Source organism: Adiantum capillus-veneris, chromosome 23 (assembly GCF_014529385.1).
Source record: "Adiantum capillus-veneris isolate H3 chromosome 23, ASM1452938v2, whole genome shotgun sequence".
NCBI lineage: Eukaryota > Viridiplantae > Streptophyta > Polypodiopsida > Polypodiales > Pteridaceae > Adiantum > Adiantum capillus-veneris.
This window is the reverse complement of record NC_140953.1, coordinates 43611826-43638407: the sequence shown is the minus strand read 5'-3', so window position 1 is coordinate 43638407 and position 26582 is coordinate 43611826. Positions and strand designations below refer to the sequence as shown.

General features: G+C 47.5%; 1 protein-coding gene across 1 annotated transcript in view; it reads left to right on the top strand.

The window, feature by feature from the left end:
- The window catches only part of LOC147427717 (Transducin/WD40 repeat-like superfamily protein), a 127190-nt gene extending 101572 nt beyond the window's left edge, over positions 1 to 25618 (top strand). The window contains exons 9-11 of the mRNA XM_086496711.1: positions 23968 to 24274; positions 24401 to 24569; positions 24644 to 25618. Coding sequence (XP_086352837.1) covers positions 23968 to 24274; positions 24401 to 24569; positions 24644 to 24733 — 566 coding nt within the window. The 3' untranslated portion in view covers positions 24734 to 25618. The remainder of the gene's footprint in view (positions 1 to 23967; positions 24275 to 24400; positions 24570 to 24643) is intronic.
- Positions 25619 to 26582: the final 964 nt, after the last annotated feature.

Below are 26582 nucleotides of genomic sequence, written 5' to 3'. Positions count from 1 at the left end.
AGCCCTAGCATTTTTGGATCTGCCAGACAAACCAGCGTTTTTGCAGATCTTCGCGACGGAACCTCTTTAACCACCAGCGTTTTCAGTTTTCAGCCCTTAGCATTCGCAGAAGAACCCTCGAACCTCGCAGTTCTCACCTTCCCGCAGCAGTTCCTCGCCGCACAGTCAGTTTCCGCAAGGTTTACAGTTTCAGCCCGGAAAACGCAGATTTCAGCATCTGCGTTTTCAGGGCGTCATCGTCGCATCATCGCCATCAACATCGTCATCGACATAGAGTCAGAATTCAGCAGATAAAGATTTGTAGATTTCAGCCCTTAGAGTTTTCAGATTTCAGCCCGTCTCATCGTTGTCCTCATCGTCGTCAACATCGTTGGCATGTCCAAGGATTGTACAGATTTGTGCAATCAGTAGACCGCTCTTGGGACCTTCGGAGGAGGGTTTTACAACGTCTCTGGTGTCGTATTCTCTTCTCTATCTCTCTGTCTCATGCACTTCCATTCACTATGTCCACTCACTTTGTTTGTGTCCATTACACTCTCTCACTAAAGGAACGGAAGACTCTCCCTTCCGTAAGTAAAAGGAACCCTTGAGCACAGTTCGGAGCACTCATCTTGAGCAAAGTTCAAACATTCATTCTGCTGCACCTTACGTTGGTATCAGAGCTTTGGCAGTGTTCTGTATCACTGAAGGAAAGAACCACAATAATTTTTTTTGCTTGTTGTGGTCGCACGAACCCAAGGCGTGTCGATTCCTAATCGTGTTTTTGAAGAGTGACAGGAATCCTAGGAAAGAAGGGCTTGTCTAGTCTTTCCTTGTGCCTCTTTTCACTCATTGCGAGCGGACCGTGCACTTAGCGGCCGGCCAATCAACGTGAGGTGGGAAAAAGCAACCTTGGTGTGAGCGGAAGGCTGCCAAGGGGTGCGCCTGCGGAAAACAGCAGAACTCGGGTGAAGAGAAGATCCTTCTCTAACACAGATTGCAAGCGAAAGAAGAACCTCAAGAACCTCAAGACCCTCAAGACCCCCAAGAACCTAAGTTCCTTGTGAACTTTTTTTTTTTTCCCCGAGAAAGAGATCCTTCTGTTAGTTAATGAAAACTGCCCATAGGGCTACATCCACCTCTGCAAGAGAGGGCTACAACAAGCATGATGGGGAGACTCTCCCAATGAAAAAACAGCATATATACAATGAGGCTAAATCAAGAGATGGGAGGAGGGAAGAGCCACACAGGTGGACAGTAGTGCCATCTGAGCACCCCCTGGACTATGGTGTAGAAAGGCCCAGGGCGCCAGAGTCGAAGGAAAGCCTCGCGGCGCTCCCGCATGCGGTCGGAGCTACCCTGTAGTCCCTCAAGTTGTCCTCTGAGAGTATGGATGGATCAACTCTAGCCAAAAGTCACGAACAGTCTCTGCTGGTGGCACAGGGCGAGCCTCAAAGATGCGGAAACAGCGGGCCCGCCAGATGAACCAAAGTGTCAGGCCACTGATGAGTTCCTAGCACTCCTCTCTCTCAATGCACCACTCCTGTGGAGTAAGCTCTGTAGCAGGCTGGAGTGTAGGTCGCCCCCCCTGCATCACTATCATCCTGCTGGTGGAAGATAGCTCAAACTGAAGTGCCGGGCCGGTGAGTGTGGACTAGGCCGCTGCCCCCCAAGTGTACTGTCGAGCCGTGGAGAGAGCAGGCATCAACCGAAGAACTCGGAGCCACACCTGCTGGGCTGAGGGACAGTCCCAAAGACAATGACGCTGACTCTCCACCAACTCGTCACAGGCTGCACATGCGGCCGAGAGACCACAATGCACAAGCCAACTCTCTACTGCCGTGGCTCTGTGTGCAACCAACCACTGAAACAAAGTGACGCGCCTTGGCTGTCTGGAATCCCACAGCCTCTGCCAAAAGTCTGCCAAGAACTCGACCGTGAGGCCCTCCTCCTGCCAATGACGTGCTGCAGCGGGGCGGGCCTCTCTCCGTGCTGCAAGTATATGACGTCCAAGCCGAACAATGTACTGAAAGAAGGGGACTCTTGGGCGGTCTGCAAAAGAGAGGGGGTCCCTCCATAGCCACTCACCAGGATCCCACTGTACTCGTGCCAGTGGACAACACTCCCAAGCCCATAGCCTCCAGTGTCCAGTCTCAAGAGCTGCTGGGTCAGGGTCTATGACGCAAGTCCTCCCACAGATGCCCACAACTCGGATCCTTTGGAAACAACACTCTACTACCTGCGGGGCCTCTACTGCAACTCGTTGTAATCGTCCCCCACCCTGAAGCTCGAAGAACAGGGCTGGTATAGTCTCTGAGCAGGCCCTAACTGAAATGAGAACCTCCAGTCGTGTGAAGGCTCCCATCCACCGGGGTGCTAGTGGATCGAGAGGTGTGAGCCACTCAGCTGGAACTGACTCTGAGATGTCCTGACACATACTCTGCACCCCTCTCATGCCCTGTAGCTGTAAACCCTGCACCTCCTCTGACAAACCTGTGAACTCTAGCCAGTCACCTAGAGAGCGCGTTGGACTTGCTGCCATGGGACCCCAAGAAACATGAGGTCGACTCCCAACCAAGTGGCCTCTCTGAGTGCTAACCATGGGGTTCCAGACGAGGGGCTGCCGTAGGCGCTCCTCTGTGCACGTCGGCTGTCTCTGCTCTAGGCCACGCCGTAAGAGCTCCCAAGATCGAAGCAAACTCACAGCGAAGCAGTCCTCCAGTCTCCTGCTCAAACCAACTCGGCGCAACTCTGTAAAGATCCATCTGGTCGAAGGTTGCCAAGGGCCTCCTGACTAAGGCACCCTGGCACGAAGCCTCTGCAGCAAGAACTCCTTCCAGGGCTCCTCGCTTGGAAGAAGTCCTCTGACGACAAACTTCCCAAGAAGGGCTCTGCTCTGCTGTGCTGGATCAATGATCCCAAGCCCTCCCTGAGAACAAGGAAGTGTGATGACCGACCAAGCCACCTTGGCTCGGGCAATCTAAGTGTCACGGCCTGACCAAAGGAAGTTCCTGATTTGCCTCTCAACCTGACTGATACAAGAACTCGAGAAGATCCAGCAAGAAGTGACGTACCACATAGTCGCCAACAACACCTGGTTGGCAACTACTGCTCTACCAGCCAGCGAAAGTCGTGCTGAGCTCCAATGTAACAGCTTTCTCCTGATGGACAGGAGAAGAGGAGCAATCTGCTGCTCGGGGGACAAGTCCAAACCAACCTGACAACCCAAGTACCGAACTGCAGTCCCTGGGGGAATCCACCTGAAACCCTCTCCTGGCATCCAATCTGGCACAGGAGCACTGCCAACCAAGAAAGCCAGTGTCTTTCTCGAGGTGATCAGCGCGCCCGATGCACAACAGAAGGTCTCCAAAGCCTGCTCACATCTGTGTAGATTGGCCTCCTGGCCCTCTAAGTACAAGGCTGAGTCGTCGGCAAACTCAGTGTCCAGAAGCTCATCCCCCTGTATAGGGAGTACTAAGCCCCTCAGACCAACCTGCTGTGACACCAAAAATCTGCTCATCGCCTCCGCATAGAACAGAAAGAGAAAGGGGGCAAGAGGACAACCCTGTCTGACCGATCGTGTGACCATGAAGCGCTCACCTCTACCTCCTGCCAAAAGTACCTGACTGTGAGCCTGTCTGTACAAAGCTGACACCCCTTTGATCCAAGCATCTAAGAAGCCCATCCTGCGTAGAGTGCCCTCTAGAAAGTCCCAGTCAACTCTGTCGTATGCCTTCTCAAAATCGAGAAGAAGAATCACAAGGTCCTTCCCACGGAGCCGTGCCAGGACAGAAGCCTCCCAAAAAGTGAAGATGTTGTCAAGGATACTGCGTTCCTTGACAAAACCTGTTTGAGTCCCATGTATAAGGCTCTCCAAAAGTGGCTGAATCCTGAAACTCAGAGCCTTGGCAAGAATTTTGTAGGTTGAGTTGAGGATGGTGACGGGGCGCCACTGTCGAATCTCATCCAAGGAGCCACCCTCCTTTGGAATGAGGTAAATCAAGCTCTCACTCATGCTATCCGGCATCACTCCTGTGTGCAGAATGTACTGAAAGGCACTACAAAGATCTGGGCTAAGCAGGTCCCAGTACTCCAAGAAGAAGCTGGGAGTCAGCCCATCCTCACCTGGACAGCTACCACGAGGGAGGGCCCTAAGAGCCGTGTGCAGCTCCACAAGCTGAAGAGGCATCTCTAGCCTCTGGCGCATCTCCTCAGTCACAAGACAAGGCATCTGCGCCCAAACCTGCTCCTTGCATGCATCCTGCCGCTTTGACTGGGGCTCAACCGACAGTAACTCACGGTAAAAGTCAGTAGCAACTGCACGCATATCCTCGGGCTCACAAACAACTGACCCATCGGGACTCCTCAACTGATTGATCTTGGCATGCGAGTGCCGAGGTCCCAGTGTCTCAAAGAAAGCACCTGTCACTCTGTCACCCACCTGAGACCACTGAGATGCCTGTCCGGTGAAAGGCAAACTCATGACGCCTCTCCTCTGTGCAAGCAAGCTCCTGTCGAGCCTGCTGTTAATGCTCCTCTAACCATGGACTGTCTGGATGCTGCTCTTGCATACTCTGTAGTGAAGCAATGCCTCATCTGAGACGCTGCTCCTCCTCTCTCGCTGCAGCCCGTCGAGCCAGAGACTCCTGGAGAAAAAAGTGGCTAAGCTGAGCTAGGCATAAGGCCACTCTGTTTGCACGTAGAGCCTGGCTGTCCATGCCCTCTGTCCAGAGAGCCTCTACCCTCTCTTTGAGTGTTGAGTCCAACAAGACCCGCTCTGGGATGCGAAGCATCGTGCTCCCACTCCTCTGCCTGTCTGCCACTGTGAGGATCACTGGTGCATGGTCCGAGAAGGATGTCCCTGCCAGGATGCCCACTGATCCCCCCAAGTCACTGAAGTGGTCACTAGTGTAGAAGCGATCTATCCGCGATAGATTCATTCCTCCCATTCTGCGGTCCGATCTAGAGAAGGCAAGACTCTCTGGAGGCCTCACAAAGCCAGAATGCTGCCATGTATCCGAGACCCTCAAAGTCATACACAACCTCTCCCAAGTTGCTAACTCGACTCCATGCACAGTAGCATGGCTGCCTCCGATCCTGTCAGAAGGGTCCTCCAACATGTTGAAGTCCCCTCCTACACACCAATGGTCAGCCTGTGGCAAAGACTCAACAATCTGTGACCAAAACTCTGTATGAGCACTCGCCACATTGGGCGCATAGATGTTCAGGAAGCCCACAAGGCCACCCTGAACCTGCATAGTAATCCACTGAGCCCTGCCTGGCACAATAATCCCTCTGCTCACAATGGCCTGCTGCAATGAGTCCGCAATAGTCATACATACCCCACCCTGGATGCCTCCAGGTCCAAAAGTAGCTGACCAAAAGGTATCATATCGTCCATGCAAAATCTGACCACATCGCCGAATGCGGCTCTCAGACAGATGGTGCTCCTGAAGCATAAGGAGATCAATCTCTCCTCCCACAAGGCAACGCTGAAGCTCCTGACGCAATCGGCCCCGCTGTCGCTGAGACTGGGGCCCACCTAATCCCTGCACGTCCATGAGACGATCCTCATGGGGAGCGAGAGAGAACAGATGCTGCCGCAGCAGCAAGACAGGCTATCTTCGAGGCTGGCTTGGATGGGGAGTAATCCGCATCCGAGCGTCCTCTAGATAGGCGAGACTGCAGTGAGTGCCTAGCCCAAGCCCAAGCAGAGCGAGCCGTGTGTAAAGCAACCTCCTCTGTCCAGGAGTCCTCATGAATGTATACATAGCAAGGCAAACATTGCGTATCAGCAAAAAAAGTACACCACAATGTGCCTACATCCTGCTCAGTCTGGGGGTGTCACCGCAAACTTGGCCAGTGGCCACAAAGTCTGCAGCAAATCTGTAACTCCAAGTTCTCCCATGTGATGAGAGAACTCGAGAACCTGTGTATGCAACCATCCCACCACTGAGTCGAGGGACCACTCTGTGTCGGTCCTACCACAGAGAGGGAAGGAGAAACCAACTGCTGAGTCCAAGGCCTCTGTCCCCCTAGCGGCGAGGAACAAAGCATGGACCCTGAAGCAGGCTGCCTCGTGGTCTTCTGTGGAATCGCCGAGAAAGCGAGTGAACTCGTAGTCGAAGAAATCCCAGCGGCGTCAGAGGTCAATGCTCGTCAGACCACGAGGGATAGCTACAAGGGAAGATGTCTGAATCTGCAGAGGCGGCCCCAAGAAGGGCTGACCCTCTCTCGCTAGGCGACTCGTGGCAAAGGCGCTGCCAAGAGATCTCCTAGCCGCCGGCGAGGGAACAGTCTCCTGAGTCGACTGTGGTACTGGAGCAGGAGGGGGGGGAGAAGGAGCTGGGGGGGGGGGGGGGGGGGGCGGGGGGCGAAGGGGAAGAAAAGTGGGGTGGGGCGATAGAGGTAGAGGGGCGAGGTGGGGAGTGGACGGGAGCAGAGGGCGAGGGGGAGGATGAGGAGGAGGAGGGGAACTCTGAAGGTGGGGCGGCTGGCGAGGGTGAAGCGGAGGTGGAGGTTGGCGTAGGGGGCTCCTCCTGCTCAAGAGGACCAAAGCGGTTCCCAGTGGGAACCCACTGCTGCTGAGTAGGCACATGAGGGCCACTCTAAGTGCTAGGCTGTCGCTGTGGCCCCTGGCGTCGACGGCCACGGGCCTGCTGCCACCCCTCCTCCGCTAGAGCCCGAGGCTTGGAGGGTGGCTTTGAATCTGTGCGCTGTGCCGCTGGTTGAGGCTGCGGCCCAGCCTTGGCAGGCTGAGGCTGAGGTGCAGGTCGTGGCCTCCTTCGTGGACAGGCCTTCGCTAGGTGGTCCATCTGTCTGCAAATGAAGCACTGGTTCGCGAGACCCGAGTACTCCACACTCTGTCTAAACCAACCCCCACTCACCCGAGGCAGAAGGATGACCTTCGGAAGCGTGTGGGTATCTTTGACCAAAACTCTAACTGAGGGGATGCCAGCCGCCTTGGCAGCTACTGATGCTGCCGTACGAGGTGTCTCCAAGACAGTGCCGATGGCGGAGCCAATCCTGGAGAGAAGTGGTAGGTACTCCCTCCGTAAACCCGGAAAGCAAACTGAGATGGGTATGTCTGCCTCCTCTACTAGCACATCCGAAGTCAGGTCAAAACCATGTTGCCATTGTCGAAAGTGGGCGCGCGATGCTCGGATGGCCAATGGACTCATAGCTATGACCTTGGAGGCCATCTCGGAGGTCTCGAACTCGATCTGGTAGTACCCTCGTCCGAGAATCTGGACATCCAAGATCTTGCCCACCTCTGCGAGAAGGCGGGCCTGGAGAAGGTCTCGCAGCGTTTGGGGGGGGGGGTGGGGTGGGGGGAGGGCGAAGGCGTAGGGAGGGGATTACAGCAGCAGCGAGCAGCCCCCATGTGGCTGCCAGGTGAGTTCTTCTCTAGTTCCGTGTGAACTTAAGAACCCAAGATCCACAAAAAACCAAGTTCCTCGTGAACTTAAGAACCAAGATCACAAGAACCCACACGAACCCACGACTTCAGTAGATGGTCATCACTCGAAGCGGAATGGATACTTCGCTTGGAGGTGATGAGCATGAGAGAAGCGAAGAAGAATTTTCCCCACCAGGAGGTTTTTCCGACCTTCCCCCTCTCCATCTACACCAAGGATTGCACTAACTCCTATGGAGGCTTTCGACAAGAGGATGATGGACAGGAAGTTAGAAAATGAAGAAAGAATAGCAGCCGTAGAGCGCAAATACCAAGAAAGAATGGCAGCCATAGTGCGTGAGAGCGAGCAAGCATGCATGGAAGCCAAAGAAAGACAAGCCAAATATGATCGCAAGAACAACGAAAGACAAGCAGAATATGATCGCGAGAACAAAGCAAGACGAGAGAAGGGCGACCAACACATGAAAGAGTTGTGGCGACTTTTTTCTCAAGTGCAGGCATACTTTGCACAGAATCAGGAAAAGGAGCCTCCCTCACTCCCTTCTTCTCCAAAGCATGATACACAGGATTTGCATGATGATTTGAATGACAATGATAAGCATGATGATTTGGATGATAATGATGAGCATGATGATTTGCATGATCAAGATGTGATTTCTCACAAGCATGATGAGCTGCATGAAGATGATGTGATTGTTCAAATGGATGATGTGTTAGTTGATACTTTCTCTAGTGAGGCTAAGCTCATTGCAGATTCGATCAGTCACGAAGAACCGACCTAGGCTCGAGGAAGTAATATGTGTTCAAATGATTAGTCAGCACGTATTATAGGAGTGTGTCATTTGTGATCTTTTCCTGTATATTCGTCGACGTCTTTATGTGATCGCTTTTCCTAGGCATGCCATATTGTACGTTGAACACGTTTCACTCATGAATGAGCACGAATGTATGCGGATTGTTCATGAAAAGCTGAAAAGTATGCATTCAAGGAAGTCACATTCCATGTCTCTTCCTTGGCATGACACATTTGTAGAAAGAGCACATGAAAGTATGAGCACCAAGCATGGGCATTTCCGTTGTGAATTGCCACAGTTGATTGCTTCAGATCAGAAGAGAAAGATTCGATCTCATTGTTTGCGTGTGTGTGGTGAACGGTTTGGCACTCCGTCTCTTTGTTGATCTAGATTGCATGCACAGTCTATTAGGACGACGAGATTTTTCCCACTCACTTTACATGGAATAGGTATGTTCATGGTTTTGTGTTGGAAATGGTTTTAGGAATTTTCAGCCATGGAGATTCTTGAAGAAGAAAGAAGCATGACTCTCGACGAAGTTGAAGCATTGAAGGAGCCATTGATGACTTTGTGTCGCTTTCGGCGCAGCCCAAAGAAGCAAGCGTTGCAGACCTTTATGAAGTTCAAGTACCGCACGACCCACACATCAGAGTGGGCCGGCGAAGAGTCTCTTCCAGGATTCCGGATGCTATTGGCGCTCTCCCTCGACGCCATACAGTTCGGTACCAGTACCTCACTTTGAAAAGGAGGGGATTTCACATGACACATCCAACCCTATGTGTCCGTGGACAAGCTACAACATGATGAGGGTTCAGTTCAGCCAAGTCAGTTTAGAATAGGAAGTGATCTGGCACTTTTGTGAGTCTGTTCGCAGACTGTGCATGTCCAGACACTTAGATTAGATGCATATCCTCTGGTTGCTCACAACATGATTATCGGATTCCAGTCAAAACCCATCAGTAGCATTTTTACAGTGCATAGACCTATTTTCCCTATTTTTGACATCTTTCACTTATTATTTTTAAGTGACTTTTGTTAGAAAGTAGGTAGGGCAATTTTACTAAGTTTGTGTAAATAAAAACCTAGCGCTAGCACTAATTGGCAGAAGAGGCAGCAGGAGCACAAGCTCAACAGGCAACTTCTCAGCAGAACCCAAGAGGCCTAGCGTTTTTGCATCATTGCAGCAAGCTAGCGTTTTTTGGAAACAAGAACAAGGATCAGCCAGAGTTTTTGCATCTGCATCAACCCGGTGACAACAAGGAACAAATCAGCCCTAGCGTTAGCAGTTTCCCACTGCAGAACCCCAATGTTTTTGCATCAGCACAAGGATCAGCCCTAGCATTTTTGGATCTGCCAGACAAACCAGCGTTTTTGCAGATCTTCGCGACGGAACCTCTTTAACCACCAGCGTTTTCAGTTTTCAGCCCTTAGCATTCGCAGAAGAACCCTCGAACCTCGCAGTTCTCACCTTCCCGCAGCAGTTCCTCGCCGCACAGTCAGTTTCCGCAAGGTTTACAGTTTCAGCCCGGAAAACGCAGATTTCAGCATCTGCGTTTTCAGGGCGTCGTCGTCGCATCATCGCCATCAACATCGTCATCGACATAGAGTCAGAATTCAGCAGATAAAGATTTGTAGATTTCAGCCCTTAGAGTTTTCAGATTTCAGCCCGTCTCGTCGTTGTCCTCATCGTCGTCAACATCGTTGGCATGTCCAAGGATTGTACAGATTTGTGCAATCAGTAGACCGCTCTTGGGACCTTCGGAGGAGGGTTTTACAACGTCTCTGGTGTCGTATTCTCTTCTCTATCTCTCTGTCTCATGCACTTCCATTCACTATGTCCACTCACTTTGTTTGTGTCCATTACACTCTCTCACTAAAGGAACGGAAGGCTCTCCCTTCCGTAAGTAAAAGGAACCCTTGAGCACAGTTCGGAGCACTCATCTTGAGCAAAGTTCAAACATTCATTCCATTGCACCTTACAAGAGCAAAGGAGGAAGGCAAGGGCTTTACATGTACGAATCATAGGTGTCAAGGACACCAACGATGTGGAAGAGGAAGGGAAAAACCTCCATGCACATGTGGGAATCATGGAGCCAAAACACACCAGAGCATGGAGAGTGGGCAAGAAAGGAGGAGGCGATGGAGTAACCTCCAAGGAATGTGCTCTAATCATTTGGTTATCATGGAAGAGACGAAGGACTTTCTCAAAAAGAGGCCTACATTAAAGCAAACATGGATTTTCTCGGGAGATGATCTTATAGTGTTTTAACTAGCACACATTAAAGAATGCATGCTCGAGATCCCTACTGCAAGAGAGAAGGGGAAACTCGCCTTCTATAGAGGAGGCAAAGTGGTAGTGCCTTATGTGTGGATTAGAGTTAGAGGGAAGAGCTCTCTACATTGCCATATGTTACTTCCCTCCGAGAACATCTCAGTATGCTCTGGCTAAGGCTCACTCACCATACATGATAGTAGATGTCTCGAGGGATGGAGATGCCATCCTACTCCAGGATTCTAATGCTAGTAGAGCATGTCATCATGCATCCTTCTTTGACACTTCCGAGGAGACGTTGAGAGAGCTAGAATCCAGAGAGATGGAGCTCTTGAGGACCTGATGCTGAGGAGTTTACAGAGTATGGAAGATACCCGATTGAGATGGTGGGCACAACACATGGATTGGGGCATTTTGAATGGCCTTGCTAGATACTCCTCTCTAGGCAGCTTCACTTGCTTTCCTCATAGACATGGTGCTAACATGGTGGATTATGTTTTGGCTCCCACATCACTTATACCACGCATTCATGTCTTAATCAGTCTCGTCTAGACCTGTTGGCGTGGTTGTAGACGTGCGCGCGCTTACACACACACACACACACACACACACACAGAGAGAGAGAGAGAGAGAGAGAGAGAGAGAGAGAGAGAGAGAGAGAGAGAGAGAGAGAGAGAGAGAGAGAGAGAGAGAGAGAGAGAGAGAGAGAGAGAGAGAGAGAGAGAGAGATAAACTGAAATGTTGTATTAACGTCTTCAAAAGGCCAAAATGACCTATGAGACCAATCTATTACAAAATAGTGAATCTGATACCATGGCTGGGTACAAAAGAACTAGAACAAAAATACTACTACTTTTGCGGGGGGAGAGAGAGAGAGAGAGAGAGAGAGAGAGAGAGAGAGAGAGAGAGAGAGAGAGAGAGAGATGATGATGATGATGATGATGGTGTATTTACGTCCTCGGGGGGCCAAAATGACCCATGGGACCCAAAATCTCATATATGAGACTCCCCCCTTCCGATGTGAAGGAGGGGACGTGTCATGATTCTGTGGTGATTTTGTTTGCGAGTGTGGTGTGATGTTCTAGCACTTTGGCAAGATAGATGCTTAGTGCTACTGGAGAGGGATGTGCTCTTGAGAGAAGTTCCTCAAATGTATTACATCCTTGAATAAGTTGGGGAAAGTCGACCCGAACGTGTGCATATGCTGGACATTCAAGGGTTACATGTGCCTCATTTTCCAATGAGTTCAAGTTGCATTGAGTGCATCTCCTCATGTTTGCATCAATATTCAGGCATCCTCCCGTTTCACTTTTGAGCATGTGTGATCTTGTCCGCATCAAGGTGATGGCCCATCTCGCATGGTAAGACATGGGTGTCCTCATATGTATTTGGGTTTCCCCGGTCTTGTACTCTTCCCAGTATCTCGTGTTTATGTGCTTGCAATAGTATTCAAACTTGGACCTGTGCATTGCATTCTTCCATTTGCTGTGGAGGGCCTCATGTAATTGTAGTTCAAAATTCAGCTCGTGCTCATGCTCGGTACCTGCCTGTACATGCATGTCCACATGTGCTCCCACATTCCATTTAGAGAACCATTTCTTGATGTCCCGAACAAGGCTAGAGGTGAGAAACTTGCTTTTGTGGTTCTTTTGCGGCTTACATCCTACCTCCCATGCTATGTGAGGCAAACGGTTATGAGGCATCAGCTTCACCTTCAAGAGATATCTATGCATTCTTTGCAAGGCAAGCATTTCCAATGGTCTTTTTCTAGTTTCCAATAGCATCATTGAGTATGGTGTTGTGGTTTTTATCCCCATATGTCTACATAAGAACTTTTTCTGAATTTTCTCAATGTCATTCCATGTGTTGGCCGGAATACTTGGTCCCCATACCTCTACCCCATACTAAAGCGTTTGGACCACGCACGCATTGAAAGCCATGGACTTTATTTCCCACCTTCTAGTGACGCTTTGTTTGCACATGTTTTCAAACTCGTAATACCTTGCTTGTCGTGCTTCAATTCTTGTTTTTGCACATTGCCCCCATCTATGATTCGAGGGTATAATGATGCCCAAGTATTTAAATCTGTCCACTGCTTGAATCTCTTACCCATCATACATAAGGGCGGGCTGATCCTTTGATTTGTGTGTACAAATCGCCATACATTTTGTTTTCGTGACATTCACTGAAAGTCCTGTGGCTTTGGAGAAAGTATGTACCGCATCCAAAAGTTTTTGCAAGAGAGACATGCTATGTGCGAAAAGAACCACATCATCAGCATAAATGAGGAGTAGCAAAGTAATGAGACCTATGTTTGGTGCATCTCCATTATCTTGCGTCGTTTGGCAGATAAAGTCCTCAAGCTCATCTATGCATAGCCCAAATAATGTTGGGGACAGAGGACATCCTTGTTTGACCCCTATTGTGCTAAAGAACTCTTTGGAGAAGCCTGTTTGCATTTTCAGTTTACATCGAACCGCATGGTATAGGCGTGCCACCGCAACCCTCAAGTGTATGGGAACCCCAATGGTCTCCATGCGGGACCATAACCCATGACGAGGTACCGTATCAAACGCTTTCTTAAAGTCCACAAAACAGTAGTACATAGTTTCCCCTTTGAGTTGCGCCTCTTCCATCATAATGCGGATTGTAATCAAGTGATCTATGGTACTATGTTTTGCTCTAAAACCTGCTTGACCGAGAGCCCTCTTTCCACTATTTTCAGCCCATGTGCTAATATCCTTTTCTATCAGGCTCCCAAAAAGTTTTGCCATGCAAGAGCCCACCATGATGGTGCGGTAATTCGTGAGTAGGTTACGGTCTCCGCCTTTAAACAAAGCTTTGACCCAATTCTCTTGCCAATCTTCAGGCATGCCTTGGTGGATAGCTTGATTCATCATGCAGTGTATCCATTTCTTGGCTTCATTGCCCGACCATTTCAGCATTTCAGAGTTGAAGTGCAAAATGTCAGAGGCTTTCCCAGTGGCTAGTTTTTTCAAACCTCTTAAAGCCGCTGCAAAAGTTATAGGTTCCTTAGTGTCAACCTGAATTTCAGCATTCATCATTATTTGAGCATCGATGGGAGCATAGAGTGTTTGTGCATATACATACATTTCATCCATGCTGAAATTTCCCATTGTATCCTCCTTTTTCCCTTTCATGTTGCGCCATGCTTTCTTGGGCTCTTTCTTAAATCTGATCACCTCTTGCTCCTCCTTCAAAAGTTCATGCATCCTTCTCTTTTTCCTTTTCAGCATCCTGTATTCCTTGGCTGCACTTTCCCACTCCTTCGTGGACTTATTGAAGCACTTCAACTTGCGTTTGGTTGCTTTACATTCTGCATCAAACCATGGGTTATGAGGGAGATCTTTCACTTGTTGGTGATTTCTTTTAGATCGCCCCATAGTGACCTCTGTAGCCTCTTCTATTGCTTGATGAAAGGTAGCCCAATTTTCTGAAATGTTTTGGAACATGCATTGGCTACTCAATAGACTGTCCAGAAAAGTGGCATAATCGAATTTCTTTGTGGCTTGCATTCGACATGCCCAACTTGTCGCCTTTTGGATGCGTTGTGTAGGCATGTGTGGGAGGTCTAGACATACATGATTTGGAGTATGGTCAGAGTTCGGTGACCGAGCCCCAATTTTAAAGTGTCCAATTAAATCCAATGCATTGTGGCTAACTAACGCATAGTCATTAGTGCTTCTTCCATGGTTTGATGTATAGCATGTGTATGTTCCAGAGCTTGCAAATTTCTTGGTGCCATTCATGACTACAAGCTGCATAGAATTCATCATGGATATCAAAGCCGAACCTTGTTCATTCATGAGGTGATCGCATGAGCATCTATCCCATATTGCATCTAATACAAGATCGCCATCTTTGTCGGCGGGATGGGTTGAGTAGTCAACCAATTGAACGTGTATGTTGGCTATGCGAGCATTAAGATCCCCGAGTATCATCACTGCCCCCTGTGGTGTGTAGGTTGCAATATCTATATATAGGTCGGCAAAAGGGTCATTCTTGGAGAGATTATGCAAATCATAGAACGGGGATTCCCGATGTGGGATGTAGCATCCCGCAATGAACATCGATCTCCCAGATGTACAAATCTCAGCCCATATGTATCGTTTGTGTTCATCTATCTTGCATATCTTAACCTGATTTTGCATTTCCTCCTTGTACATTATAGCAACACCCCCTTGCCTGCGCATCTTAGTACCAGGCCACCAAACCGAGTGTGTAATATATCCTGGAATACTTGGCAGTCTACATGTGTCCTGTTCCCACGTTTCAAGTAGAAAAAGTATGTCTGCTTGTGGTAGAACCTCTGTCAATCCTTCCCCTTTGTGTAAAGGGAAACCTCGGCAATTCCAACTTGTGACGTGTATGTTCGTGGTCCCATGGGTTTCCCCCTGTCATGCTTCTGGTGGTGTTGCCCCTGTGGGGGTGGTGTTCTTTTTCATTCGTTCTTCATATGCCCGTCTTCTTTCCTTTTGTTTCGCGGGTGTCCCGTCTTCACGGATGTAAATTGGGCTGTCCCTTAGATAAATGCGAGCATTTTCGAGTATGATGGCTCTTTTACGTGCATCCAACATTGTGCATACAATTGCGCGATTGTTCTCAGGTCTCTGCTTACCCACACGGTTTGCCCCATACACCACTACATCATGCATGCCAAATGTGTTTGCAAGGAGGTCCGTGACCTCCGCATTCAACAGGAGTACTTTCTCATTGTCAGATTCGGGTATGCCTCGGATCACAATATTCATACTGCGTTTCTCTCGCTCATTATACTCTGTGTCATCTACATTTGCATACGTCTCATGTGTCTGCGGAATGGCATTTGGAGTACTTCTTACTACATGTGCCCAGGAGGTCGTATTTCCTGTTGCATTATCACTGATGTGTGCAAGCTTCTCGTCGTGTGTAGCTAGAGCGTCTTGCACATTGGAGACCTGTTTGTTTAATGCATCTTGCAGGGCTTGAATTTTCTCATCTTGATGTTGCATTTTCAGATTCTGTATTTGGATTGTGTGCTCCAATTCCTGGTTCTTTAGTGCAAGATTTTTGATGTCTTCACCCTGCTTCATCACTATTTCCTGTAAGGATGAGATAAAACCCCAAATGTCTTGCATCGAGCATAGCACCGATTTCTCGGTTCCTGCACCTGTCTTTACCTGTCCCTGTATTTGTACCTGTACCTGTATCCATCTTGGATGGGGGTGTTTGTTTATCCTTTGCATTTGGCATGTTTCTTGTCGGTGACGATCGCACGGAGAAACCACTTCTTGAAACCCGCAGGTTGACTGGTTCACTCATTCATATGGGGTTCACCCTTGCTGCAGTGTTGCGTACAGGTGTCCACGGTAGTTCTCCGCAGTGTAACAAGGTTGGCGGGGGCAATGGCGGCAGGTGTGCTCCACAGCAATGCTGCGCAGGGGTGCTGGGCTATCGAGGACTGTGGCGAGAGCAGTGGGCAGCTCATGGAGTCCCGCGCGAGTAGCAGATTGTCATGGACTACTGGTGTGCAGGGCGACGTGTAGGCAGGGCTGCGCGCTGCGCAGAGAGAGAGAGAGAGAGAGAGAGAGAGAGAGAGAGAGAGAGAGAGAGAGAGAGAGAGAGAGAGAGAGAGAGAGAGAGAGAGAGAGAGAGAGAGAGAGAGAGAGAGAGAGAGAGAGATGAAATGTTATATTAACGTCTTCAAAAGGCCAGAGTGACCTATGAGACCAAACTGATACAAAAGTGGTGAATCTGTTACAATGTCTGAAAAGTGTGAAAGTGTGAAAAATAAATGCGAAAAACTAAATACGAAGTATTAGATAAACTTCTAAAGGAGCATTCTGGGTGTCTGGCTAGAATGCTTCTAATCCTTTGTTGTAGTCTCCTCCGGTGAAGTGTGCTTCTGCATCTCGGTCGTGGTCGTCTCGATTTCCTAAGCTCAATCGCCCTGTCAGTGAGGGTACCTTTGGTATGAATGTAGGTACTCCTTTGTGTTTGCTACTGGCCTCTTGCTTCTCCTTCCATTCCTGCTTCTCTCGATCCGAAGAAATTTGTGATCTGCTTGTGAGGCTGTAGTGCTCTTTGTCTTCTCATTAGATTATCCCTGTGCCGATGTAGTTCCAGTAGGTACAGGCCTAAGCACCTTTGATCTTGGTATTGCATGACTATCTAGAGGTCCAAAGCCTTCTTTAAATAGGCAATGGAAACGCCCACGTATCTCATAGTATACGGTGCAATGGCATATGTAGTGTAATTCTGTCTCCGGCTCCATTCCGCATAACTTGCAAATTCTGCTCTCAGGTGGGATTCCCCTAAATCTGCCAAATTTAATTTCCAGCTGGTGTGAGGATGTACGAATCTGACCAATAGCACATCTCAAACCATGAGACATGTGGGTATCCATGTAGCTCGGGCGAATCACAAAACCATCTTCAGATAGCTGTAGGAAGTTTTCTTTGTAGTCGGCCATCTTCGTGCCCAATTCTTGTGTAGGGTCTACCCATGTCCTCTTAGTGTCCAATTGTATAAGATCCTGGTGGATGATTTTATTAATCTCAGTTCGTGTGATTGCCAGTGATGGAGCCTCAAGAGAGTATTGGAAGGGGGGTAATCTTTCCACCACAGTATCAAAGAGCCAAAGTTTTGTTCGTGGTTCCTGAAACTGCACTTGTGAACACATCCTCTCCAACCCTCCCAAGGCCGCAGAGGCTCTGGACAATCTAGCATCCGTTGCTTTCTTAAGAGTAAACTTCGGTCCTGTAAATACCACACCAAGGTATGTGTATGCATCTGTGTACTCTACTGTATCCTGACCATATGCAAATGTAGGTGCCGATCTCCTAACCCACTGTGGTGTGGTGTTAAACACCATAACTTTGGTTTTACCCAAATTTACCGACAGTCCGTTATCCTCTGCGAATTTATGTAATGCATCTAACTGCCTCTGCATTCCATCTGGTGATTCTGCTATCAATACAATATCATCTGCAGACAACAACAAAGGGATCCATGACCCAGCGAGTTGAGCACCTCTGTCACCCTCTCTATCAATGTAATCTGATACCTGATCTATATACATACCAAATAAAGTAGGGGACAGTGGGCATCCCTGCTTTACTCCAACGGTGGAATGAACAATGTCGGAATCCCCTTCTGGAGTACGTACATAACCAGTTACTGACCCGTATAAGGCCATGATCCCCCAGATAATCTCTTTGGGCACCCCTAACTCTTGCATTCTGCGCATCAATCTGGCCCTTGGTACTGGATCAAAAGCTTTCCGAAAATCCACAAAGCAACAATACATCCTTCTCTCGCTTGCTCTTCCTTCCTCAATAATGGCTCTGAGCGTAAGAATATGATCTAAAGTGGAATAGCCCCTCCTGAATCCAGCTTGTCCTGTTGCCCTTATGCCCTCATTCTCTGCCCATCTACTTAATTTTTGTTCCAGAATGGATGCGTACAGTCGGGTCAATGTGTGACCCACCATAATGGTACGGTAGTTCCCGGGTATCATAGGATCCCCTGACTTGAAAATAGGTACAATAGTAGATAATTCCCAAGATTCATGTAATCCTTCACACACGACCCGATTAAACAGACGAGCAAGGACTTCTGAAAGTAGATCCCTTGCATGGATCAGATGTTTTGCTACTAAACCCTCATGATCATATGCTCTTCTTGTCTTCATCTTATCAATGGCTTTTGCCACCATTTCCGTAGTAAAGAAAGTACTAGTAGCAAGGCATGGCTCTAGCGGATCTGGTAATGGAGGCTGTCCAGATACCATATATAATGATGTTACATATTGACCCCAAATCTCAAGAGAAGTAATTGCCGGAGGCGATGAGTGCTTGTGAAATAAACGCCAGGCCTCATGTGAGTCCTGACTCAAGAAGAGCTGATATAAATCCTTCTCCAGTTTGGCTAAAAATACCCTTTTCTTGCGACGTACTATACGCCGAAGAGCAATCCGAGACTGCTTATATGTGATGATCTCAAGTGTAAGCTCTTTCTGGACCTGGGTTCTTGTCTCTCTGCATTCCTCGTCGTACCAACTGTTTTGAGGCATGTTCCCAGATCCTCTCTTCTGATCAGGCTGAGTATGTGGGTATGCCTCTTGTGCTGCTCCATGTAGTATCTCTGTTAGCTGAGAAGTAATCTCCTCTACAGTATATACTGGCTCGGCTGCCCACATCCTATTATAGATCTGTTCCACATAGACTGAATCAGTCTCTGGCGTGAAAGTATATCTTGTGTGTGTCTTCTTCCTTTGTACTTGAGAGGCATTGTATTGGAAGGAGATTGATAAGGTCAAGAGAGCATGATCCACTGCAATCCCAACCGGTCTGGGTCCCACCTTAAAGTCCTCGATACTAGAAATAAAGCTTGGTGAAGTCATGACAGAATCCACTGTACTGGCCCCATGCCTGTGCGGGAAGCATGTGAATCCCCCAGATTAAGGGAAATTCTCTAGACCATTAAGTATGGCCAAACCATGTGTAGTTTCCATCTCCATGAGATGTCTCCCATATTCAGTGTGTTCTTTATCCTGTGAGTATCTAGTAAGCCCCTCCTGTGATAAATCCACTTCTCTGAGCATTTCCTCAGAAGTATCATAGAATACTGCTTGAGAATCTGCTGTTCTGGCATTAAAGTCTGCTAAGAGAATGATGACTCCATCTCTAGAGAACTCCCATATGTCATTATTCAATATGGAGAAAGAGTAGTATAGCAGAGCTCTATAGTTATCTAGCACGTGATATTGACAGAGATGATACACACAGCAGCAGCCATAGCTTTTCCCCACTCTCAGATTAGTGGGAGGCTACAGTCTGGGAGCATGCCTCATAGTAGTTGGTGTGATGATGAGCGCCAAGAAACGAGAGCCCGACTACTGAGAAAGTTGGCTTTGGGAGACATCACACATGGGCAGTCACATATACTCTTCTGATGGCTTCTACGACGGAAGAAGAGAGCTTTCTTAGCTCAACTTGAGAGAGATCTTTATCAGATGCTCTTCAGCCAGGACTCTAGGGAGGCTTGGCGACTCTTTAGAGAGTACTCAGCCTCTCCAGTCATTACTTCTACAGAGACATGCACACAATATGCATCCTCTCTATACACAGTAGCAGAGCAGTGAGACCCACGGGAGCCTTGTCCTCCCACTTCTACTTTCTTCACAGCAGATATGGTGAGGCGAGGCATTGACAAATGCACATAGGGAGGGCACATGATCATGATGGTATAGTGGCAAAGCATTTCATACATGCTAGAGATCATATTGATGGTATGTTGGCCTTCATGTTCAATAGGGACATATGTGGGGTTGTCTAAGACTTGGAGTATATCTACGATTGTACAGCCACTCAAGTACTGACCTTGCCAACTAGCTATTGCACTATCATGATTGGCCACTCATTGGCCAAGCTATATGCATCTATACTTGAGCATGAGTTGAACAGATGGGTAGAGAAAGAGGGTGTACGAGCTTCAGGGCAGACTTAATTCAGGAGGGATTCTCTACATTTGACCATATCTTCTTGCTTAGAGCGATCATTGAAGAGGGCAAAGCACATGGGGGGAGGCTTTATTGTATTGTTGTGGATTTCCGCAAAGCCTTTGACACAATCCTGAGAGCCAGATTGATATAGAGACTACATGACGTGGGAGTCGCATAGGAGCTTGTAAGCGGTATCATGGCACTCTATGAGACAGTTATAGGGAGAGTATGGACAGCAAAGTGTCTTTCAGAGCCTGTTCACTCTACTGTTGGGGTGAAGCAGGAATGCCCACTTTCTTTGTCTTTGTTTGGATTGTATATTGATGAGGTTTCTGACCATATTGAGACTGCAAGGGATAGAGGGGCACAATTGTCAGGTTCATGGATACCTCTATTGCTTTATGCCAATGATATTGTGCTTATTTCAGACTCTCCAGAGAGTATGCAGAGACATCTAGACGTGTTCAATGCTTATGCACATGATAGTGGGCTCTCCATCAACCTTGGCAAAACCAAGGTGGAGAGGATATGTTGATAGGTGCACTTTCAGGAGCCATTCTCTAAATTGTGGCTATTCGACACTTTGGTCACTTCTACCATGCTTTATGGAGTTCATATATGGGGGCCTAGCTTGGATCATCATATTAGATTAGGGCCCACATCTGATGGATGGAGATCCATGGAGAGACCACTTGTATCCATGATCTCTAGGCTGATCCGAGCAAAAGCCTCAGTGCCACGTGAGATTATCAGAGATGAGATGAGTCCACCACCAATTGTAGGGGAGATGAGTGTCTTGTTCACAGCACATGGGAACTCCCATGCGACAGATATGCACAACTAGGGCTTGAGTCATCATGACAGCTGGCTAGTGAGGGTGATGCTTCATGTTGGTTTGCACAAATATCATCTTGGTTTGATTTAGTATGGACAGGTTGCCCCCTTTTCAATATTCCTTGGATGCACCTTCCCTGAACCTCTCACATTCAGAGAGTAGCAGGATTACTAGACATGATCTCAATTAGCTGGATACTAGTACGACTTGGCTGTCTCCGTCACATGAGTTGGGATGAAGATGTCTTTTTATCGAGACCATCTTCTCCACATGAGAGACAATGGGTTCATCTCACGCCCCATGTATATGGACACCCACCTATCTCATGGCATTAGATGTGTTCTTAGTCAGCTACACACCTCATCTCACTAGTTGGAGATAGGACTAGCCGACATAGAGGTATACCTTCAGAGGAGAAATTATGCTAGGTTTGCTAGAGAGACAGAGAAGCATTATATCTGATAGTGCGCAACATGCTACAAGATCTGCGGGCGTTTTCATTGTTATTCAGAGAGGGCTTTGGCCGCTTATCCCGCATCATGGATTACTATGATCAGAGGTGCCTAGGTCTCTTCTTGCTAAAGACTTGTGGACTTAGAGCGATAGCCCTTAGGAGCAGAGGAGCTACACATAGAGGATCCTCCATACAGAGGAAGATCTTTACTGTTTACAGAGGGACTACTTGTGATGGCCCACCACAGGTCACCCAATCACACCCTCATTGGGACATCCTTCTTGATCGAGCCATCCAGTTAGGTCGCTCACGATGCCCAAAGATGTGAGGATCTTCACATCGTAAAACGAGGTCTATATCGAAAACGAGGGAGCATCATTGAGCGACATCGAGCATGCCTCCTAGAGAGATGACTATGGAGGACTTTGAGGCCATATTGTAGAGACCCATGAGTGTGTTAATGGGATGATCATCATTGTTGTATACTTTCTCCATTGTACACCTCATTATCCCTCATGTGATTGCCCCCTCCCCATATGTTTTGAGATGATTTAGCTGATGTTGATGTTGATGTTGATGATGATGATGATGATGATGATGATAATGATGAGAATGTAGGGTAGGCTTACATACCTACCTGCTCTAGGTACCCTCATTTATGTTACCTAGACATTGCACTAGTCCCATATGGATGTAACCTTTTGGTCTCATAGGTCATTTTGGCCTTTTAAAGACGTTAATATAACATTTCATTTCATGGAGAGTGGTGATTTTCTCACTTGAAAATTGAATTTTAATATTTTCTCTTTCTAGAAAAGCGCATTTTTTTCTTCTTGACAGCTGAGGACTGTTTTCTCTCCGTAGGCAGATTTTCTCTCTTTCTAAAATTTATGGCATTTTTCTATCTATTCATGCAGCGGCAGCACAACCTTTCCGCACTTTTGTGGTATAGCAAGACATGCTAGTTGCACTATGCCACAGAAAAGCTGGTATGTGATCAATGTCGAGAGACTAGAGCCAGATTACACAGAAAGGTAGCAACAGGGGACACCACACATTGACAGGCATGTAGTACCTTGCGACGCCTAGTGAGGCAAAAGAATATAGCATATTCAGCTCGGCTTAAGTAGTTGTACCTGCTATTCTTGACCCAAGATGCTAGAGAGGCATGTAGACTCTTTCAGGAGCAGCGAGCACCCACACCCATTGCTTCTGCAGACACATGGAAGAGACGTTAAGCAACTAGTTTCTATATGGTATCAGCTCAGCCTCCCCTTCCATTGGGTGGCATTGCCATCGATGTCAGATTTCCACCTTCACTACACGATACCATTGATCGACTACACAGAGGCAGATCACATGATCATGATGGTCTAGTTGCTGGGCATTTGTGTCACGCTTGAGATACATTTGCACCTCTATCTGCACACATGTTTACGTTAGCCATATGTGAAGGCTTTTCACCAACACCATTGTGCCGATATTGAAGGCTTGGGGATCCTATCCCTAGTAACTATCATAGCATCCATTAAGGAGGCTTTGCAGAAGTCTTAGGACATGCATGAGTGCAGTTGAAGAAAAGAGATTGGGTGCCCTAGAAGGCGAGAGCCACTTCACTCTCTTGCCAATAGATAAACTAGGATTGTGACTAGAGTTCAATTGATTGTGTCTTTGACATTTTCAGGGGTATAGAGCTGACGATACTCTACCTGATGACTTCTATTTATGTACATATGAAAACTATTGTTCAAAAATATATTTACTCTCCAAATTGTAATCTTTAATTGAGTTTCTGTGAGGGGTAGAATGTTTGCAACATGAGTGTGGTGGTGATGATTCTACAGTGCATCGGAGAGATCTGAAAAGGTTAGTGTGGCCTTGGATGTGATGACACATAGATCCTGTGTGGATCAATGAGACTTCTGAAGCCCAATGTAGACCAAGATCTGAATGTGATTGATAGTATTATTCTAAATCCAAATGTCATGTGTGCACCATCTTTTGTGGATGGTCATGACTCATGAGCATGTCTGCATGAAGTCAGTGTCTACTGATATTTGGTGCCTTGTTGGTTTTGATAGGTGTAATCGAGAGCGATTTCTCTTCTTTTACTTGTGCGTGGGCACAGATTGGTGATGTAGCAAGAGCTCATCTTACAGGCCCGATTGGAGCAGGTGCTAAAGAGCTGGTGGACTGCCCGTACATCCCGTGAAACTTGGCGCAGATTGTGGCGGGAAACCCAATGCAAAATCTGACGGCTGACGTGATAGGTTCGTATGGACGATGGTGTGTCAGTTTCTACGTGGTGATGGGGAGGGCCCTGCGGGCATGGTGGGGAGCAGGTAGCGAGAGAGAAAGGGGGCAGCTGGCGATGGTTGGATGAAGCAGAAGCAGCAGGTGCAAGCCCAGAGAATACTACCTAGTTGGGCACTGATGCCTTTAGTGTGTACATTGTAGTATTTGGTAGAAACTATGCATGATGGAGCTGATGGTTTTACTATCTTGTGGGTGACTATCATGAGTCTATTCCTTGCACTATCTTGTAAAGGTGAATCTGGGCTTAATCTGGAATCATCCTTGTATATACGTGTTTTTCAAACGTGGAATTTGTTAGTTGTTTCAAATGCTCAAACTAGTTTGACTGAAACTATGCCAATTGCTATGCGAAGGTAGGCCTTAAGTAAGATTATTTGATACTCGTGTTGGAGCAGGTATTGGTGCAGTCCAACCAGGTGTGTCAGGGCAATTCTGTAATCCTCCGTTCGTGCATGTTTTAGCCGCACCGGAATGTAAAGTGGCTGGGAAAGGAGGCAAGGTTTTGGCTGTTGCCAGAGGCAATGGAGCTGTAGAAATATGTGACCTTGCTTTAGAGAAGTGCCACGAACTTCGTCTTTGTGGTGCAATCGCAAACAATGATGGCCAGGATAAGGGGAGCAAGGGTAAAACCATCCAGCAGGAAGCTGTTGATGGAGCACAGGAAGCAGTCGAAGGAAGGCACTTGTCTGCAGCATCTTCTGTGTAAGCGAATCCCCCCCCCCCCCCCCCCCCCCCGCCCGCGGGCTTCCCTTCCTTCCCCCTTTTCTCTCTTTTCAAGCTTGGGCATGAAAAATGTAGGGGCTTACCAAAATCTGGAGGGTTTTGCAGCACCTTTGCAAGATTCGAGGAAAGCAGATCATTTGTCATCTCAGGAAGCAATGACAAAGGTATCAAAATGTGGGACTGGTGCAAGGAAAGTGACACAGTGAGTGTGGAGAGAAGTTCTAGAAATACATTCTGCGGGCAATTGCTTCTGAATGTTCGCCATAAAAGAAAGGTAAAGTGTTTCTTTCTCCTGTTGTATGTGTGTTAAAGGAAGGGTTTGACAAACAATTGTTTTTGGTGGATCAGGTAAACTGGATCTGTACTGCAGCTAGAAGTTCCGAGAATGTGTTTGTCGCAGACACATCAAAAAGGTTAAGTGTCTACACTTTCCTATGAAGCCATATTGACAGGAAATTGGCTTTTAAAGGGAGAAATGGCTACCACACTTTCCTATGAAGGCATAGCAACAGGAAATCGGTTTCTTAAAAGAGAAACAGCGTTAGTCGTAGCTTGTTCCTGTTTATATGCCCATTCATGGTGCTATAGTGGCAAAATGAGTCCATGTTCAAAATTTTCTCGTTCCCATTTGGATTTCTCGTTTCTCGACATGATGTGGGAAATTGGCTTTTAAAGGGAGAAATGGCTATCACACTTTCCTATGAAGCCATAGCAACAGGAAATCGGCTTCTTAAGAGAGAAACAGCCTTAGTGGTAGCTTGTTCCTGTTCATATGCCCATTCATGGTGGTATAGTGGCAAAATGAGTCCATGTTAAAAATTTTCTCGTTCCCATTTGGATTTCTCATTTCTTGACATGATGTGGGAAACCTTCAAAGAGTCCCTCTTGTGAGGTCACCGAAGGTTGTCCGCACTACTAGATGAGCTCCTCCCTGGTCGGCATTACAGTGTTTTGTACTTAGATGAACATTGCATTGCAGAAAAAATGAGGAAGAATCAAAGCCTCGGTCTACCTGCAGGGTGGATGCAAGTCCATTCTTTGTTTACAGTATACTAGACGTTCTGTCTTATAGTCATATACTCGACATTCTGCCCTAGTTACAAGGGTATACCGCAGTTTAATAGCAATGTATTTTCTGTAAAGCTACGCTACAAGTGTACTCCACTGTCCCTTGTAAGGGCGCAGTAATATGTCTTTTTGAGTACAGAGTTTTCAGAGAGATGTATTCTATTTGTTTGTCCAATTTGGATAAAGTCTTTCTTTTGCTTGGAGTTTACTCCATGGGGATCTTTCTAATAGACTTGCTAATCAGCAATGCATGGATGTCTACATGTACGATATGTCTAGAAAAACTCAGGTTTATGTAGTTGGGAACGGATCTTGCGCCGTGCCATGTCTCAGGCTCCTGCTTTGTCTTTTGTCAAGCTAATCCACAAGAAAATTTGGTTATATCAGGTCTGTCGTGTGTGTCGTGTCTCCAATTCAACTTAGATCTAGCCTGCAAACCTCAGCCATATTCCTAACCCTCAATCCTTCTCCAATCGATTAAACTTGAAGCTACAATTTTTTTGGAACCACAACATTCTCCTCATATAGGACTTGCCCACCATTCAAAAGAGAATTGTGACTCTCAACCAATATCCAATGTACCATGCTATCTTGTAAACAACCAAGACTCCATTCTTAAGTCTTATATACCAAATCCTGTACTCTAAATAAAATCACAAGCCAAACAAATGTGAAGGTGTAGGGAAAGGACCCTTATTTTCCTTTTCTAGTGATGTGGCGATCCGTGGAAGTTGGAAGCACAAATTATGGGAAAGGATAGTAAGGTCCTTTCCCAGCTGTCAAGGGTTCGGGGGGCTAGTATAGTGAGGGCTATAGTATTCTACACATTACTGGAAAGGATAGTAAGCTGGAAAGGGTTGCGCTTGATCCCCTTTCTATAGCTTTGACATTATAACATACATGGAAGATCATCTATAGTAAAAGATATTGGAAGTGTATCTTCCAACAAGAAGAATTTTGCACATAACGAGAAAAGCCATGTAGGGCAGAAGGTCTCTCTCTCTCTCTCTCTCTCTCTCTCTCTCTCTCTCTCTCAGGCATAGTGTTTGAAGTAATCTCTCTCGCTTATCATTGAGGCAGCACGACCCGAGGCAAAGCAAAGCCGGCAGCCCGACCTGAGGCAGCTGGTGTGCACTTGCGAGGTAGGCACCTACACGAGCTCAAGGGCTGTTGAAGGTGTGCACAGCAATCAGCCTGTGCAACAGAGGGGCTGAAGAGT